This window comes from Pituophis catenifer, unplaced genomic scaffold (assembly GCF_029215685.1).
Source record: "Pituophis catenifer annectens isolate HBS135680 unplaced genomic scaffold, rPitCat1.0.hap2 SCAF_5, whole genome shotgun sequence".
Taxonomy (NCBI): domain Eukaryota; kingdom Metazoa; phylum Chordata; class Lepidosauria; order Squamata; family Colubridae; genus Pituophis; species Pituophis catenifer.
The window spans coordinates 57,204,224-57,220,042 of record NW_027256885.1 but is presented as its reverse complement, the minus strand read 5'-3'; the positions used below and the strand labels follow the sequence as shown (position 1 = coordinate 57,220,042).

General features: G+C 44.6%; 1 protein-coding gene across 1 annotated transcript in view; it reads left to right on the top strand.

The window, feature by feature from the left end:
• Positions 1-3,076: 3,076 nt before the first annotated feature.
• LOC139317686 (zinc finger protein 219-like) overlaps positions 3,077-15,819 on the top strand; it is a 48,406-nt gene continuing 35,663 nt past the window's right edge. Inside the window, 6 exon segments of the mRNA XM_070944763.1 lie at positions 3,077-3,082; positions 4,352-4,798; positions 6,134-6,224; positions 6,562-6,626; positions 7,049-7,351; positions 12,303-13,665. Coding sequence (XP_070800864.1) covers positions 3,077-3,082; positions 4,352-4,798; positions 6,134-6,224; positions 6,562-6,626; positions 7,049-7,351; positions 12,303-13,665 — 2,275 coding nt within the window.

Below are 15,819 nucleotides of genomic sequence, written 5' to 3'. Positions count from 1 at the left end.
ACTTGTCTGATAAAATGCCCAATAAAAATGCCTCTGGTTTCAAATCAATATGCTGTTTTATCATTTTTTCCAGCCATGTATGTATTTTTGTCCAATATATTTTCGCTTTTTGACATGTCCACCACATATGATAGTACGAACCAGGTGTCTGGTGGCATTTCCAACATTTTCCAGATTGATCCTTAAACATCTTTGCTAACCTTGAGGGCGGAAAATGCCATCTATAAAACATTTTATAAGGATTTTCTTTGTATGCAGTAGACATTGTTAATTTATAATTTCTATCCCATAATTTCTGCCATTTATCTAACTCAATCGGACAGCCAAAGTTTTTAGCCCATACTATAATTGTCTTTTTTACTTGTTCATCTTCCATCTTAATACTTAACAAATAGCTATATATTTTCTTTATTAATTTTTCATCTGTCCCTGTTAGTATCTGATCTAATTCTGTTAATTCTTTATTTAAAGCATACATTTTAACATCCTTCTCATATTTAGATTGTATCTGCACATATGACCACCGTGTTATCTCAATCCCTTGATCATTCAGTTCCTGCTTAGTTTTAAGTTCCCCCTTTTCATTTAAAATATCTTTATATCTGGTAACATTCGATTGATTGATTGATTGATTGATTGATTGATTTGATTTATATGCCGCCCTTCTCCGGAGACTCAGGGCGGCTTACAATGCGTTAAGCAATAGCCTTCATACTTTTGTATATACCTTCTTAGTAGGGCTTTTGCCCCCCCTCCAAAGCGGTGTTCTTTTTTATACAAAGTCAGCTTATTGCCCCCACAAACCGGGTCCTCATTTTACCTACCTCGAAAGGATGGAAGGCTGAGTCAACCTTGAGCCTGGTGAGATTTGAACTTGCAGTAATTGCAGGTAGCTGGTGTTAGTTAACAGTGCTTTAGTCTGCTGCGCCACCAAGGCGCCAGGAGCCTGGATAGCTCAACAGACTAAAAGCCTGTTATTAACATTCAGCTGTCTACAATTATTGCATGTTCGAATCTCCCCAGGCTCAAGGTTGACTCAGCCTTCCATCCTTTCTAAGGTAGGTAAATTGAGTACCCAGTTGTGGGGGCAATAAGCTGACTTTGTATAAAATATACAAAAGTATGAAGGCTATTGCTTAACGCATTGTAAGCCGCCCTGAGTCTCCGGAGAAGGGCGGCATATAAATCTATTTTTTTTTTTTTAAAAAAAGGCTCTTATAACATTTGGATAAATCAGTGCCTCCATTGTGGAGAGCCAGACTGGTATTTTCAAATAATGTTGTTCTTTAATTTTCTCCCATACTACTAATAATGCATTCCTAATATAGTGTCTTTGGAAATAGCTATGTATTTTGTTTTTTCCATACCATAAAAAAGCATGCCAACATAGTTCGAGATCATGTCCCTCCAAGGTCAATAGTCTTTTGTTCCTCAAGCCAATCCATTCTTTCACCCAAGTAAGTATCGAAGCCTGGTAATACAATTCCCAATCTGGTAGCCCAAAACCACCTCTATTTTTAGAATCTTGCAACATTTTCAAACTTATCCTTGCTTTTTTCCCTTGCCAAATATACTTTAATATTGTTTTATTTAATTCTTCAAAGTTTTTTTTTTCCAATTTTATTGGTATTGTTTGAAATAAATATAGTAACCTTGGCAAGATAATCATTTTTATAGTGGCTATTCTTCCCATCAATGATAATTGTAGATTTTTCCACTTCTCCAAATCTGTTTTAATTTGTTGCACCAATTTATAATAATTATCTTTTTTAATTGTTACACACCTTACTGTTAGTTGAATTCCTAAATATTTAACTCTTGACTATCTGTTTACTTATTTCCTCGTTAATTCTTTTTTCTGTGTGTCTGTAACATTTGTAACTATTATTTTGGTTTTTTTCTTTATTTATTTTCAGTCCTGAAACTTCACCATATTCTTCTATTTTCCTAATAAATTTAAGTCCATTTTCTTGTGGGTCTTCCAAGATAAAGACCAAATCATCTGCGAATGCCTGTAGTTTATATTGTTCCTTTTTTATTTCCATACCTTTAATTTCCATATCTTGTCTAATGTTTCTATTTAACACTTCCAATGTCAATATGAATAGTAGAGGAGATAGTGGACATCCTTGTCTTGTGCCTTTTTTCATATTAAAATTCTCTGTCGTATCTCCATTTACCATCACCTTTGCCGTTTGTTTATGGTATATTGCCTTTATTATGTTAATAAATCTCTCATCAAAGTCCATAGATTTTAATTGTAACAACATAAATTGCCAGTTTAAGTTGTCAAATGCTCCTCAATCCCCCCCACCAAAGTCTCCAAATAATTTCACACTTGCTATTATTGTAGTCCAAAAGAAAGGAAAAAAGGAAGAAAAGAAGAAGAAAAAAATACTAAAATCATATGGTTCAGGGAAGAGACTGATGAACTTGATCTTTCAGGTCATTTGATAGCTCTCCGTGTATGTCTTTGTTGCTTGAGAAAGGAGTCCAGTGGAGCTGGAGATATGTAGGTAGCCATGCTTCTGTTTTTAAAGTCATGTTGGACCTCAGTTCCACCTGGAAACAATCCTTGCACTCTACTGGAAGATTTATGCCTGATAGGTGAAGGCTCCCTCAACTGTGTAGTAGCAAAGAAACTACACTGAATAATTTCATGGGTATTTAGTTCTATTCCACATACACCTGAGGGTTTAAGATAACTATAGAAGAAATTAATTTATGGGGGAGCATGTGTGGATGAAAAATTCATAATTATCAAATACTGGCCTAGTGTGCTCACCGTTCTAAGCCACGCTTTGATAATTATAGTTTACAGAACATATCACTGTTGGTTGGGTTGAGCAACACAGAGGCCAAATGTGAACTAATCATATTGTAATATGAGCATAGTCATTAGTAATTTCAAAGTAGGCTCAGCCTTTGTTGATAAAACACCTTTCATCTACCATGACTTCCACCACCCTCTTTGTTGCAGCTGATGCAGCTGACCTAATAAGGGTGACATGTCAACTTGGCTCTCACTGGCTGTTCCATCATCAGTCAAGGATTAAAGCATGTGATCAGGAGCACCATGGAGGTGAGTGGCTTGAGTCATAAAACCAGGGGTGAATATAACAGGATGGGGAACTCCTGAAATGTTTTTTCCCTCCTCCCTACAGTATTTTCAAAGTAAGTTATTCTAAGATCACCTGAAATTAACTTGGCAATAGTCCAAGTTCTCTTATCCTCCTCTCAGATCCCCCTTGGTGAAATACTGAATTTCAAAATCCATTGAAACTGGAAAAATAAACACTTTTAATAGGGGCAAGATGAAAAAGATGTATTTATATATTATTGATTTTAATTATTATTCATTTATTTATTTATTTTATTAAATATCTATACCACCCTTCTCCCGAAGGACTCAGGGTGGTGAACAGCCACAAGATAAAACACATAAATTTAAAATAAATTAAAAACGAATTAAATAATTTGGCTGAATTTAAAATACCCCATTTAAAACAAATTAAAATTTACATTTAAAAAGGGGAGAAGATTTAGGCCAGGCCATTATATCCCACTTTTATGGATACTAAAAGGGGGGGGGGGGGGGTTAACAACTAGATTGCCATCAAATATTCAAAGAAAAGGCAGACAACTGAATACTGCCATTGCAATTCATAGCCAGCAGGTACAGAAGCTTTTTTCAAACTTGCCTGCCTCAAGCTTCTTCTCATGTCAGAGAGAGACTGGCAGAGGAGTCAAACAAAGAATTAATCTGGAATCTCTGTGTAGGCACAAGAGGGCAAGGTCTAACTCCTCTTGAATGCCATTGAACCTTATGTAGCCTGGCCTAAATGCAAACTGCCAGTCTGAGAAGATTCCTGTGTTATAGGCATGAGCAATAAATCAGCTAATTGAACTCTTCACGTGTGGATCTGATTGTTTGCACCTGACACATAGGCCTCTTGGCATCAGTTGGGGGTCAGAATGGGACATAGTGTGATAGAAATAGGAGTTTTCATGGGTAATAAGCAAGATAACAGAAGTCCCATCTCCACTAGAGAACTCTTGAACGTAATGGGACAATTACAATCTATTCAATTCAGTGAAATTAAAAGGGGGAGCAAGAAATCCAAACAATATTTAATGTTAATTTTACTATAAGCCTAAAATGATTCCTGAGGTTTGCCTTTGACAATCCCATTAAATTTGTTTTGCACTTTAGTTTTGTATGTCTCTCCCTCTGTCAGCTTTGGAAGCCATATTAGGCCAGAAGCTTCAATGCTGCCACCTTCTCATGTGTGGGAAAGTAGGAGGGGGGATTAAGGAGACATTAACCCAAATCTCCTTTAAAACCTAACAGCACCCCGTAAGGGGGCTGTCGGGGGTGCTGAGCCCCAGCATCTACCTAAACCCCGGGTGGTGCAAAGACTCAGTGAAGATGGAGGAGAAAGGAGAAATCGGAGAGGGGCCCGCCGGGGAGGCGGATGCTCAAGGAATTGCCGACCCCTTGCTTTCTCCTTCTGAAGAAATGGGGAGAGCCATGGAGGCTGCAGAGGAAGCCCTTCGGTTGGGGGCTCGGCCCAAGGCGTCAGATTCCTGGAAGAGTTGCCAGTCCGACCCAGCTCCAGGAGTGGAAATAAAGTCGCCCCGTGAGCCAGACTGGAGGATAGGGGCTGCTGTGGGATCCGGAGACTCCCGGGACTGGGACCGGCTGCACCCAATGCGAAGCCAGTCCTTAACTGGGCTCCCTGAGTGTTTTGAGCGGATGGAAGTGGGGAGTTCCGCACCCTCTTCCCAACCCCTTGAGGTGAGGTGGAGGCTAGCACAACCTACATTCACCTTCCCTGATCCGGGAACCCTCCCTCCAGCACAGCAAGCAGCTCAACAGCCAGGTCCCCTCCCCCAGCAGCCGACGACGTTGCCCCCCCCTCTGCAGAACTGAATGATGCCGATGGGTTTATTATTATATTTATTTATTTTATTTATTTGTTTCAATTTCTATACCGCCCTTCTCCAAATAGGACTCAGGGTGGTGAACAGCCAAAGTAAAAAACAGGACATACAAAATTTTAAAACAGTTTAAAATAATTAGATATTTTGGCCGTAAATTAAAACAACCCAATTTAAAATCAATTTAAAATTTAACTCAAGCCATTATATATATTTATATTATATTATATTATATTTATTAAATTTTTATACCGCCCCCTCTCCCGAAGGACTCGGGGCGGTGAACAGCCAAGATTAAAAAACATACAATATAAACATTAAAATACATTTAAAACAAAATTAAATCCAAAATGGCTCCCCAATTTAAAACGCCTTACCCATAACCCTATAATTAAAACAAATTTAAAATTTCCACATTAAAAGGAGGAAGATTTAGGCCAGGCCAGCTTGATGAAATAGAAGAGTCTTAAGCGCGCGGCGGAAGGTGCGCAGATCCGGGATCCTCCGTATCTCCAGGGGGAGCTCGTTCCAGATCGTTGGTGCCCCCACAGAGAAGGCTCTCCCCCTAGGGGCCGACAGCCGACATTGTTTGGCCGACGGCACCTGGAGGAGCCCCTCTCTATGGGAGCGTACTGGCCGGTGGGAGGCTATTGCTGGTATCAGGCGGTCCCGTAAATAACCAGGTCCTAAGCCATGGAGCGCTTTAAAGGTGATAACCAGAACCTTGAAGCGCACCCGGAAGACCACCGGGAGCCAGTGCAGCTCGCGCAGGAGAGGTGTTACATGGGAACTCCACGTCACTCCCATAACCACCCGCGCGGCCGCACTCTGCGCCAGTTGGAGCCTCCGAGTGCACCTCAAGGGGAGCCCCATGTAGAGAGCGTTGCAATATTCCAGACGAGAGGTAACGAGGGCATGAGTGACTGTGCGTAGGGAGTCCCGATCTAGAAAGGGATGCAACTGGCGGATCAGGCGAACCTGATGAAAAATCCTCCTGGTCATGGCCGTCAAGTGCTCTTCTAAAGACAGCCGTGAATCCAGGAGGACGCCCAAGTTGCGAGCCGTATCCGTGGGGGCCAATGATTCGCCCCCAATAGTCAGCGATGGCACCAGCTGACTATATCGGGACATCGGAAACCACAGCCACTCGGTCTTGGATGGGTTGAGCCTGAGCCTGTTCCTCCCCATCCAGATCCGCACGGCCTCCAGGCTGCTCCGTTCCCAATTTGAGGACCCAGACCGCATAAATGAAAGCGAAGCCACGCTAAAGATCATGAAGCAAGGTAATCGACCTATAAAAGACTTTGTATGGGACTTTAGACGAGTTGCAGGGAATCTAGGGCATTGGCCTGACCGCATACTCCTACACTACTTTAAAGAAGCTATTGACCCAGCTATCCAGAAGGCCCATTTCAAAGGCTACAAATGTCCCCCCCCCCGGGGCGATTAAGTGCTATTGGTGTGGACAAACAGGACATCGAGCTTCTGAGTGCCTGGCCCCTGCCCCAGTTCCACAACAACGTCCTGCCACAGCTCCATGAGGCAGGAGGGCTCCAAGGAAAACCCCAGACACTAGCTGATTCTCCAGACAAGCCATGGAAATTCCCCTCCCCACTGAAGAGAGCGAGGACCCTCTGGCTAAAGAAGCCCCTCCTGGCGTGGCTAGCGGAGTTGAAGACCCGATGGTGAGTGCACCCATCCCCCCCTTCTCAATTAAAGTAAAACTGGTGCTGCCAGAGACAGGGAAACAAGCAGAACTGCCAGCAATAATAGATACCGGCTGCACCAGATGTCTAATCGGGCTTAAAGTTGTAGAACAATTGGGGATCAGGACAACACCCTTAAAGCGCCCAATTAAATTTCACCAGGTGGATGGAACGTTAATTGGGGGGGTGTCCCTGCCACCCATATTACTGAACTGATTAAATTAGAGATGGGGAAACATCATGAACTTATACGATTTATAGTAACCCCAAAAATGTCAGAATCTATCATAGTAGGCCTGGCTTGGCTGGACAAATGGGCCCCCACCATCAAATGGGAAGATGGATACCGAAAAATCAGAATAGGGATTGGCCCATTACCCCCTGCCCCTCCCCCCAAAAAGCAACCTACCCATAACGGCCAGCGGCCAGAAACAGCAGCGGTTTGTTCAGACGGGCCTCCAGGCGAACACCAGATTCCTAAGGTGTATGCAGACTTAGCCGAAGCTTTCAGTGAGGAAGAATGTAACCTCCTCCCCCCTCATCGGCCCACGGACTGTGCCATCGAATTACAACCGGGAGCCAAATTGCCAAAACCCAGAATGTACTCCATGACACCTGCTGAAATGACCGAGTTGAGGAAGTACATTGACAACAACCTAGCCAGAGGGTTCATCAAGCTTGTGAAATCCAGGATGGCCACCCCAGTACTGTTTAAAGAAAAAAAAGATGGTACATTGAGATTGTGCATTGATTTTAGAGGCGTGAACACCATTTGCATACAAAATACCTACCCCCTCCCACTGATGAAGGACTTGCTGAACCACCTATCAAAAGGCAAGATTTTCACCAAGCTAGATCTAAGAGAAGCCTACTACCGAGTTCGCATAAAGGAGGGAGATGAATGGAAGACTGCTTTTAACTGCCCCTTGGGCAGCTTCCAATTCCGGGTCATGGCTTTTGGACTCCAAGGGCCCCCCGCAGTCTTCATGCAACTGATCAACGAAGTTTTGCATGAGCACCTATATCAGGGGGTTCTTGTTTATCTTGATGACATTCTTATATTCAGCGAAAGTATGGAAGAACATGTCAAATTGGTCAGACAAGTGCTGAAAAAGCTCCTAGCGGGCAAACTTTATGCAAAGTTGTCCAAATGTGAGTTCCATAAGGAGTCCTTGGACTACCTGGGATACAGGGTGTCGAGTCAGGGAATCGAAATGGACCCAGGGAAGGTGAGGGCAGTGCTGGACTGGCAGCCCCCACGTACCCGTAAGCAACTCCAAAGCTTCCTGTGGTTTGCAAACTTTTACAGACAATTCATCCCTTCCTTCGCTGAGGTCGCACTCCCTTTGACAGAATTGCTAAAAACCAGCCCGTCTCCCACCAAGCCAAAACCTAGCCAACCCCTAGCTTGGACAATCGACTGTCAAAAATCCTTTGAATGGTTGAAACGCCTATTTGCAGTGGAGCCGATCCTACAGCATCCTGACCCAAATAAGCCCTTCGTGGTTCAGGTGGACGCAAGTGACGTGGCGGTGGCTGCTGTTCTACTGCAAAGGGACGCCCAAAACAATCTAATGCCGTGTGCTTACGTATCAAGAAAGTTAACGGACACTGAGCGCAGATGGGCGGTATGGGAGAAAGGCATGTGCGGTGCAATGGGCTCTTCTATCCTGGAGACACTTCCTAGAGGGGGTTAATGAGCCTTTTGAGGTGTGGACTGACCACAAGAATCTCGAGGCACTGAAGACCTCGAGGAAACTTTCTCCCAAGCAGGTTTGTTGGGCTCAATATTTCAAACGCTTTTGCGCACCAGAGCGCAAACGCGCCAGGGTTCCAACCTACCCAAAGACAAGTTGACAGCGGAGCTAAAAGCGGCGCTCTCGACTGATTCCTGGTTCAAGGAGAACCAGGCGGACCTAACCCTAAGAGACGGGTTGGCATGGAAGGGGAGTAAACTTTACGTGCCCCGCAGCCTGCAGCTCCTGGTGCTAAAGAGGAGTCATGATTCTCGACTAGGGGGCCACTTTGGATTTTTAAAAACCCTCCATTTGACTAGGAGACAATTCTGGTGGCCAAAGATGAAAGCTGATGTGGAAGACTATGTGAGGAGCTGCGCCACCTGCGCCACCATGAAATCCAGACCAGGGAAGCCCCCTGGACTTCTCCAGGCTGTGGCCGAACCCACCCAGCCCTGGGAGGAGATTGCGATGAACTTCATAGTTGAGCTCCCTGACAGTGGGGGGGTAACAGGGTTATTTGGACTGTCATTGATTTATTCTCCAAGCAAGCACACTTCACTGCCTGCAACGGACTACCCTCGGCCAAGAAGCTGGCAAAGCTGTTTGTGAAACACATCTACAGGCTACATGGAGTCCCAAGGAGAATAATATCGGACCGCGGGGTCCAGTTTACCGCTAAGTTCTGGAGAGAGTTTCTACGATCCATTGGGTCGTCCCAGGGGCTTAGCTCAGCTTTTCACCCATCGACTAACGTATTGGCTGAAAAATTGAACTCAGTGGTGGAGCAATACATTAGGTGTTATGTAAATTATCAACAGGAAATCTGGGCGGACTTGCTACCATTCGCAGAAGTGGCTTATAATAATGCAGTACACAGCAGTACTGGGTTGACTCCTTTTCAGATAACTACGGGCATGGATTTTGTGCCGATGCCTGAGTTGCCTAGAGAGCCGCCCACTTCTATGTCCCTAACGGAATGGATGACCTCGTTGAAAAAGGGTTGGGAGAATACTAAGAAAGCTTTAGCAGAGTCAGCGGAAAGATATAAGGCCCAGGCCGACAAACGCCGGTCTCTCCAACCACCTTTCCGAATAGGCGATAAAGTGTATTTGTCAACCAAGTACCTAAGATTGAGGTTACCCAGCAAGAAGTTTGGACCCAAATTCATAGGTCCCTTCCCTATAGTGAAAGTTATTAACCCAGTGACTGTCCAACTTAGACTCCCACACATATTAGAGAAAGTACACCCTGTTTTCCACAGTAGCTTATTGACCAGCCAGCGAATCTAACCTAAGACCCTTGCCAGCTGCTCCACCCCCTCCTTTGGTTGTGCAAGGGGAGACTCATTATGAGGTGAAGAAAATCCTGGACTCTAGACTCTACAGGGGTCGCTTACAATATTTGGTACATTGGAAAGGTTACCCTTTGGCTGAAGCTACTTGGGTGAAGAGTTGGGATGTAAATGCTGATGCTCTAGTGAAACAATTTCATGATAAATTTCCTGAGAAACCAAAAGGTCCCCCTGGGGGTGGGGGGAGGGGGTTAAGGGGTCTGGTGCACGGTATTAACCCCTTCTTTTGTGTTTTGTCTGCTTTATTTTTCAGGAGGTGGTTCTTTTTGCAGGGGAGGACGCCTGTCAGCCTTGGAAGCCATATTAGGATGGAAGCTCCAATGCTGCCACCTTCTCATGTGTGGGAAAGTAGGGGGGGAGGGATTAAGGAGAAGGGTTGTTTGTTTTTTGTTTTGTTTTTTATTAAATTTATATACCGCCCTACTCCCGAAGGACTCAGGGCAGTGAACAGGCACAAAATAAAATACATAGATACAAAAGTTAGAAACATAATTAAAACCAGATTAAATAATTTAGCCTGAGACAATTAAAAATCCCAATAATTTAAAACAGATTAAAATTTCGATTTAAAAGAATTTTAAAACGGGAGAAAATTAGGCCAGGCCGGCTTGCTGGAATAGGAGGGTCTTAAGAGCACGGCGGAAAGTGCGCAGATCCGGGATCCTCCGTATCTCTGGGGGGAGCTCGTTCCAGATAGTGGTGCCCCCACAGAGAAGGCCCTCCCTCTGGGGGCCACCAGTCGACATTGTTTGGCTGACGGCACCCGGAGGAGCCCCTCTCTATGAGAGCATACCGGCCGGTGGGAGGCTGTTTGTGGTAGTAGGCGGTCCCGTAAATAACCAGGTCCTAAGCCATGGAGCGCTCTAAAGGTGACCAAAACCTTGAAGCGCACCCAGAAGACCACCGGGAGCCAGTGCAGCTTGCGCAGGAGAGGTGTCACACGGGAGCGCCATGTTGCTCCCATAACCACCCGCGCGGCCGCACTCTGCGCCAGTTGGAGCCTCTGGGTGCTCCTCAAGGGGAGCCCCATGTAGAGAGCGTTACAGTAGTCCAGACGAGAAGTGACGAGGGCATGAGTGACTGTGTGTAGGGAGTCCCGATCCAGAAAGGGACGCAACTGGCGAATCAGGCGAACCAGATGAAAAATCCGGTCATGGCCGTCAAGTGCTCTTCTAAAGACAGCCGTGAATCCAGGAGGACACCCAAGTTGCGAGCCCTCTCGGTGGGGGCCAGCAATTCGCCCCCAATAGTCAGCGATGGCGTCAACTGACTATATCGGGACGTCGGAAACCACAGCCACTCGGTCTTGGATGGGTTGAGCCTGAGCCTGTTCCTCCCCATCCAGATCCGCACGGCCTCCAGACACCGGGACATCACTTCAAGGGCATCGTTGGGGTGGTCCGGGGTGGAGATGTACAGCTGGGTGTCATCAGCGTACTGGTGGTACTTCACCCCGAAACCACAGATGATCTCGCCCAGCGGCTTTACATAAATGTTGAACAAAAGGGGCGAGAGGACCGACCCTTGTGGCACCCCACATATGAGGGGCCTCGGGGTCGACCTCTGCCCCCCTGCCAACACAGACTGCAACTGGTCAGAGAGAAAGGAGGAGAACCACCATAATACAGTGCCCTCCACCCCTAACTCTTCCAACCGGTGCAGCATGATACCATGGTCGATGGTATCAAAAGCCGCTGAGAGGTCTAATAGGACCCTGTCCTGATTGTTAGTAGACATAATAGCATTCTTCCTGTCGGTCAAGGTCAGGGCGATCCAGCATCTGGAGAAGGAGTGGTCAGGGGACTGGATCGAGATGGAGCGGACGTTGATTGGAGCATGTGACCAACTGGGGGGAAAAGGGGATAGTTTTGGGAGCTTTGACTTACTGAAGGAAAACCCGGGCTTTTCAGATTCGGGTTTTCCCAGATGTGCCACTTTGCCTATTCTAGTAAAGAGAACGTTGGAAAATGTTTGCTTCCGCGTCTTTACTTGGAGTTGGGGTTTTTCTGGAACGCTGACACCCTCTTTGTTCCACTTACTGGTCTGAAGGTCTTACCCATTCTTTGGTTCACAACCATGTTTTACTGTCTTATCACAGGATATAATTCACCAAATTCAATCATGCTTTTGTTGACACACAGATTTATAAGTGCTGATTGATTTTCCAAAATGTGAAGTTGGGACACCTGCTCTTTGGAGTCTCCCTTTTCCTATTTCCCCTAACAATAAAGCAAAGCTTCTGCTTTCCAGTCATAGGAAAAAAGGTTATTTGGCTGCTTTTTTTTCAGCCTCTGCTTTGCAAAATGTTGAATGGAAAGGTTGCTGGCTGAGGACAGAAGGGTTTCTGTTTGTTTTGTACAAAGACTTCATGCCAACTACCAGTTTGCAAACTGCATCGAGGGAAATCCAGAGCTCTGTCTCATTCTTCAAGGAAATTAATGTCGTTCTTCTTTTCCTGTACCAACAAGCTGTTATGCTATATCATTGATTGAAAAACAGACTTAGGAAAAGAAATGATTCAGTATAAAGGTTTTAACTTTCTTCTTTCCCCCTTCCTTCCTACAGGGTGCAGATTACCAATTGCCTTCTGCCAATTCAGCCAGTGTTGCCCTTCCTTCTCCTTCCTCCTCTTCCAGTGATGAAGCTGACATTATGGCTTTCAATGGGGAGCTGGACTTACAACATTACTCTAATGGGCCAGGGGGGGCAGGAGGGGAGGCTCGCCCTTATCCCTGTCCTATCTGTGGCAAGCATTTCCGCTTTAACAGCATCTTAGCATTGCATACCCGCATCCACACCAGCTCCTATCCACTCACTTGTCCCTACTGTGGCCACCGGGCAGGGCAGCGTGCCAGCTTACGTCTCCACTTGCGCTCTCATTGTCCTGAGGCCCACACCCGGTTCAGTCACCAGAGCCGCCTGCTGCTTGAATTGGAAGAGCGGGCACTTCTGCGGGGTCAAGAAGAGGAAAAGGAGGAGGAGGAGGAAGAGGAAGAAGAGATGACTGCTCCTATTCCACCCCAACCTCTACCCACCTTTCACTGCTCTTTCTGCAAGGGCAAGTTTCGCACTGCAGGGGAATGCGAGCGCCACCTTCGCATCCTCCATCAGCCGTACAAGTGTGGGCAATGTTCTTTCGCTGCCACACAGGAGTCAGAACTTCAGTGGCACAACCAACAGGCTCATAACTCCCCAGCCGCTTGGACACCCACCCCTCCTGCTCCTGTACCCACCACTACAGCTCCACCCACCCCTCCTGCTTCAACACCCACCCGTTCCTCCTCTGCCTCCACCCCTACAGAGTTCTGCTGCCAGGTCTGTGGTCAAGCCTTCACCCAGTCCTGGTTCCTTAAGGGTCACATGCGGAAGCACAAAGACTCCTTTGACCATAAGTGCCAGGTGTGTGGGCGTGGCTTCAAGGAACCATGGTTCCTGAAAAATCACATGAAGGTTCATCTCAGCAAGCTGGGCCTCCAGAGTGAACAAAGAGGACCAGGACCATCAGCACAGAGTTTACTTGTCGGTTGTGAGGCCCTGTATCCATCTCTCCTCTCTCCTCGGCCAACAGACAAAGCCAGTACAGGCAGTTTCCTGGGTTACAGTGATGTGAACTGTGCTGAACGAATGCAGGCCACTGCTCATGCCATGGAGAGTAGTCAGCAGTGGCGGGAACATTCTTATATAGTAGGGTCCAAGCTTGTGAGAGAAGACTCAGGGGGGAACCATCGCTGCCCAGACTGTAACCGGAACTTTGGTACATTCCAGCAGATGGCCTTGCATCGACAAAGCCACCTATCCTGTGTGAGAGAGTGGAACAAGGGACAGTCACTGGGTTCTCACATTCTCAGTGGACACTGGCTTCCAACAAATGCGAGAGCATCTACTGCAGCCAACACCAGCTCACCACTGCTGACCCAGAAGGAAAAAGGCAAGTACAGATGGAGTCCAGACCACACTTAGCAATTTTATGGGAATGAATGAGCTGGGTGGAGGTGACTGACTGTGGTCACAGAGAATAAGAAGCAAGACTTTCATTTAGTTTGAGGCAAACTGGCCCGGGGCTGCATTTAACGTGGCCGAATTGAAGTTACTTTTTTTTTTAATAAACCTTTATTAACATTTCAAATCCAAAAATACAAGTTAAAATACATCTATAACAAAAATACATCCATAATAATTATACAATTAAACGTCATTCTGACAGTACGTAATTCTTAACTTTGTTCATCTATTCCCGCATATTCCTAGTTAATTGACATATTTAAACACATTTTGTATCTTATTTTATTCTATACATTTCTTATTTTTAATTTCTATCCATTGATACCAATTTTCCCAAGTTAAGTAGTATTCCGAGTCTTCCTTATTATTTAATTCTAAAGTAAATTTGTCCATTTCTGCACATTCGAAAATTTTCTGGATTATTGCACAGTCTGTTGGTATAGTGGACATTTTCCAGGCTTGCGCGAGTACAATTCTTACTGCTGTAGTTATATGAATAATCAAATATTTAATCCTTTTAGGGTAATTTCCTTTAATAATCCCCAGAACAAACAGTTCAGGTTTCAATTCTATTTTACAGTGTGTGATTTCTTTTAGCCATTTTTGTATTTTAATCCAGAATTTTTTAACTTCTGGGCAAAGCCACCATACATGGAAGTAGGTACCTTGTACTTGTTTGCATTTCTAGCAATTAGGTTTTAGGTTGGGGTACATTTTTGTGAGTCTTGTTGGGGCTAAATGCCACCAATAGAACATTTTATACTGGTTTTCTTTATATGTGGCAGATTTTGTTAATGTATAGTTTTTCTCCCAAATTTTTTCCCAATCTTCTAACTCAAATGTTGTGCCCAATATTTTTAGTCCATGCTATTATTGATCCCTTTACAATTTCTTCTTCTAAATCAAAATTTAATAAAATTATATATTTTAGATAGTAATTTCTCTTCTGGGCCTGTTAATAATTTATCTAATTGTGTAAATTTCGGTTCAAATCCAAATTCTTCTAAATCTTTTTTTTTTTCTAGATTGCAATTGAAGATATGGCCACCAATCTATGATTATTCCCTGTTCCTTTAATTCTTGGTTAGATTTTAATCTTCCTCCATTGTCCAAAATTTCATTTTTTTTTTACCATTTTACCACTATCTAATGTGTTGGGGTAGATCATTGCCTCCATAGTGGATAATCAGCCTGGTATTTTGAGATAATGTTTCTTCCTAATTCCCTCCCAAGTCTGTATCAGTGAATCTCGCAGTGTATGTCTCAGAATTGAAGTTCAATTAATAGAATTAAGTCTGTTTTGAATTTTGGAAGAACAAAAACCCTATAGTTGCATGCATGAATGTAGGCTTCTCTAGTGAAATTACCATATTTTTCAGACTATAAGATGCACTGGTGTATAAGACGCACCAAGATTTCGAAGAGGTAAGTAAGAAAAAAAAGGGGGGATTTGCCCTCTCTGGCCCCCAGGAGCACTCTGCAGGCCTCCCAAACCCTCTGCGTGCCCCGTTTTTGTGAAAAACAGACCCATTTTTTGCAAAAATGGGACGAGCGGGGCAGGGCTTCGGGAGGCCAAAAATGGCTGTATTCAGTGTATAAGGCACACCAACATTTCCACCCTCTTTTAGGGGGGAAAAAAGTGCATCTTATACTCCGAAAAATACAGTATATGCTTTAGTGAATCCCCAAGCAAACAGAGGCTGACACAACCTGTACATGATACAAACCATCTAAACAGGCCATCTTGCTGCAAATTTGAATGTAATTTCTGTTTACACGCAGCTGTTTACAGATTCAGAATAAGGAAACTAGTACAAAGTCTGGAAACCCTTCAGACTGTACTTTGTAATTCTTTGACAAAAATAACAAACATTTCGTGAAGCCAGGGAAGAGTTGTCTTCTCCTTCTCCTTCTCTACTTCACCCCTCCACCACCTCCTCCTCCTTTTCTTGGAAGTGTTTTACCTCCTTCCTAGGGCTGATAGAGTGTGACATGTTTGGGATCTTTTCCCTCAGATTTTCAAAAATATTCTTGTTTGAGAACTGTGACAGCCACCCCAAAATCTTTATCTTTATTTCCT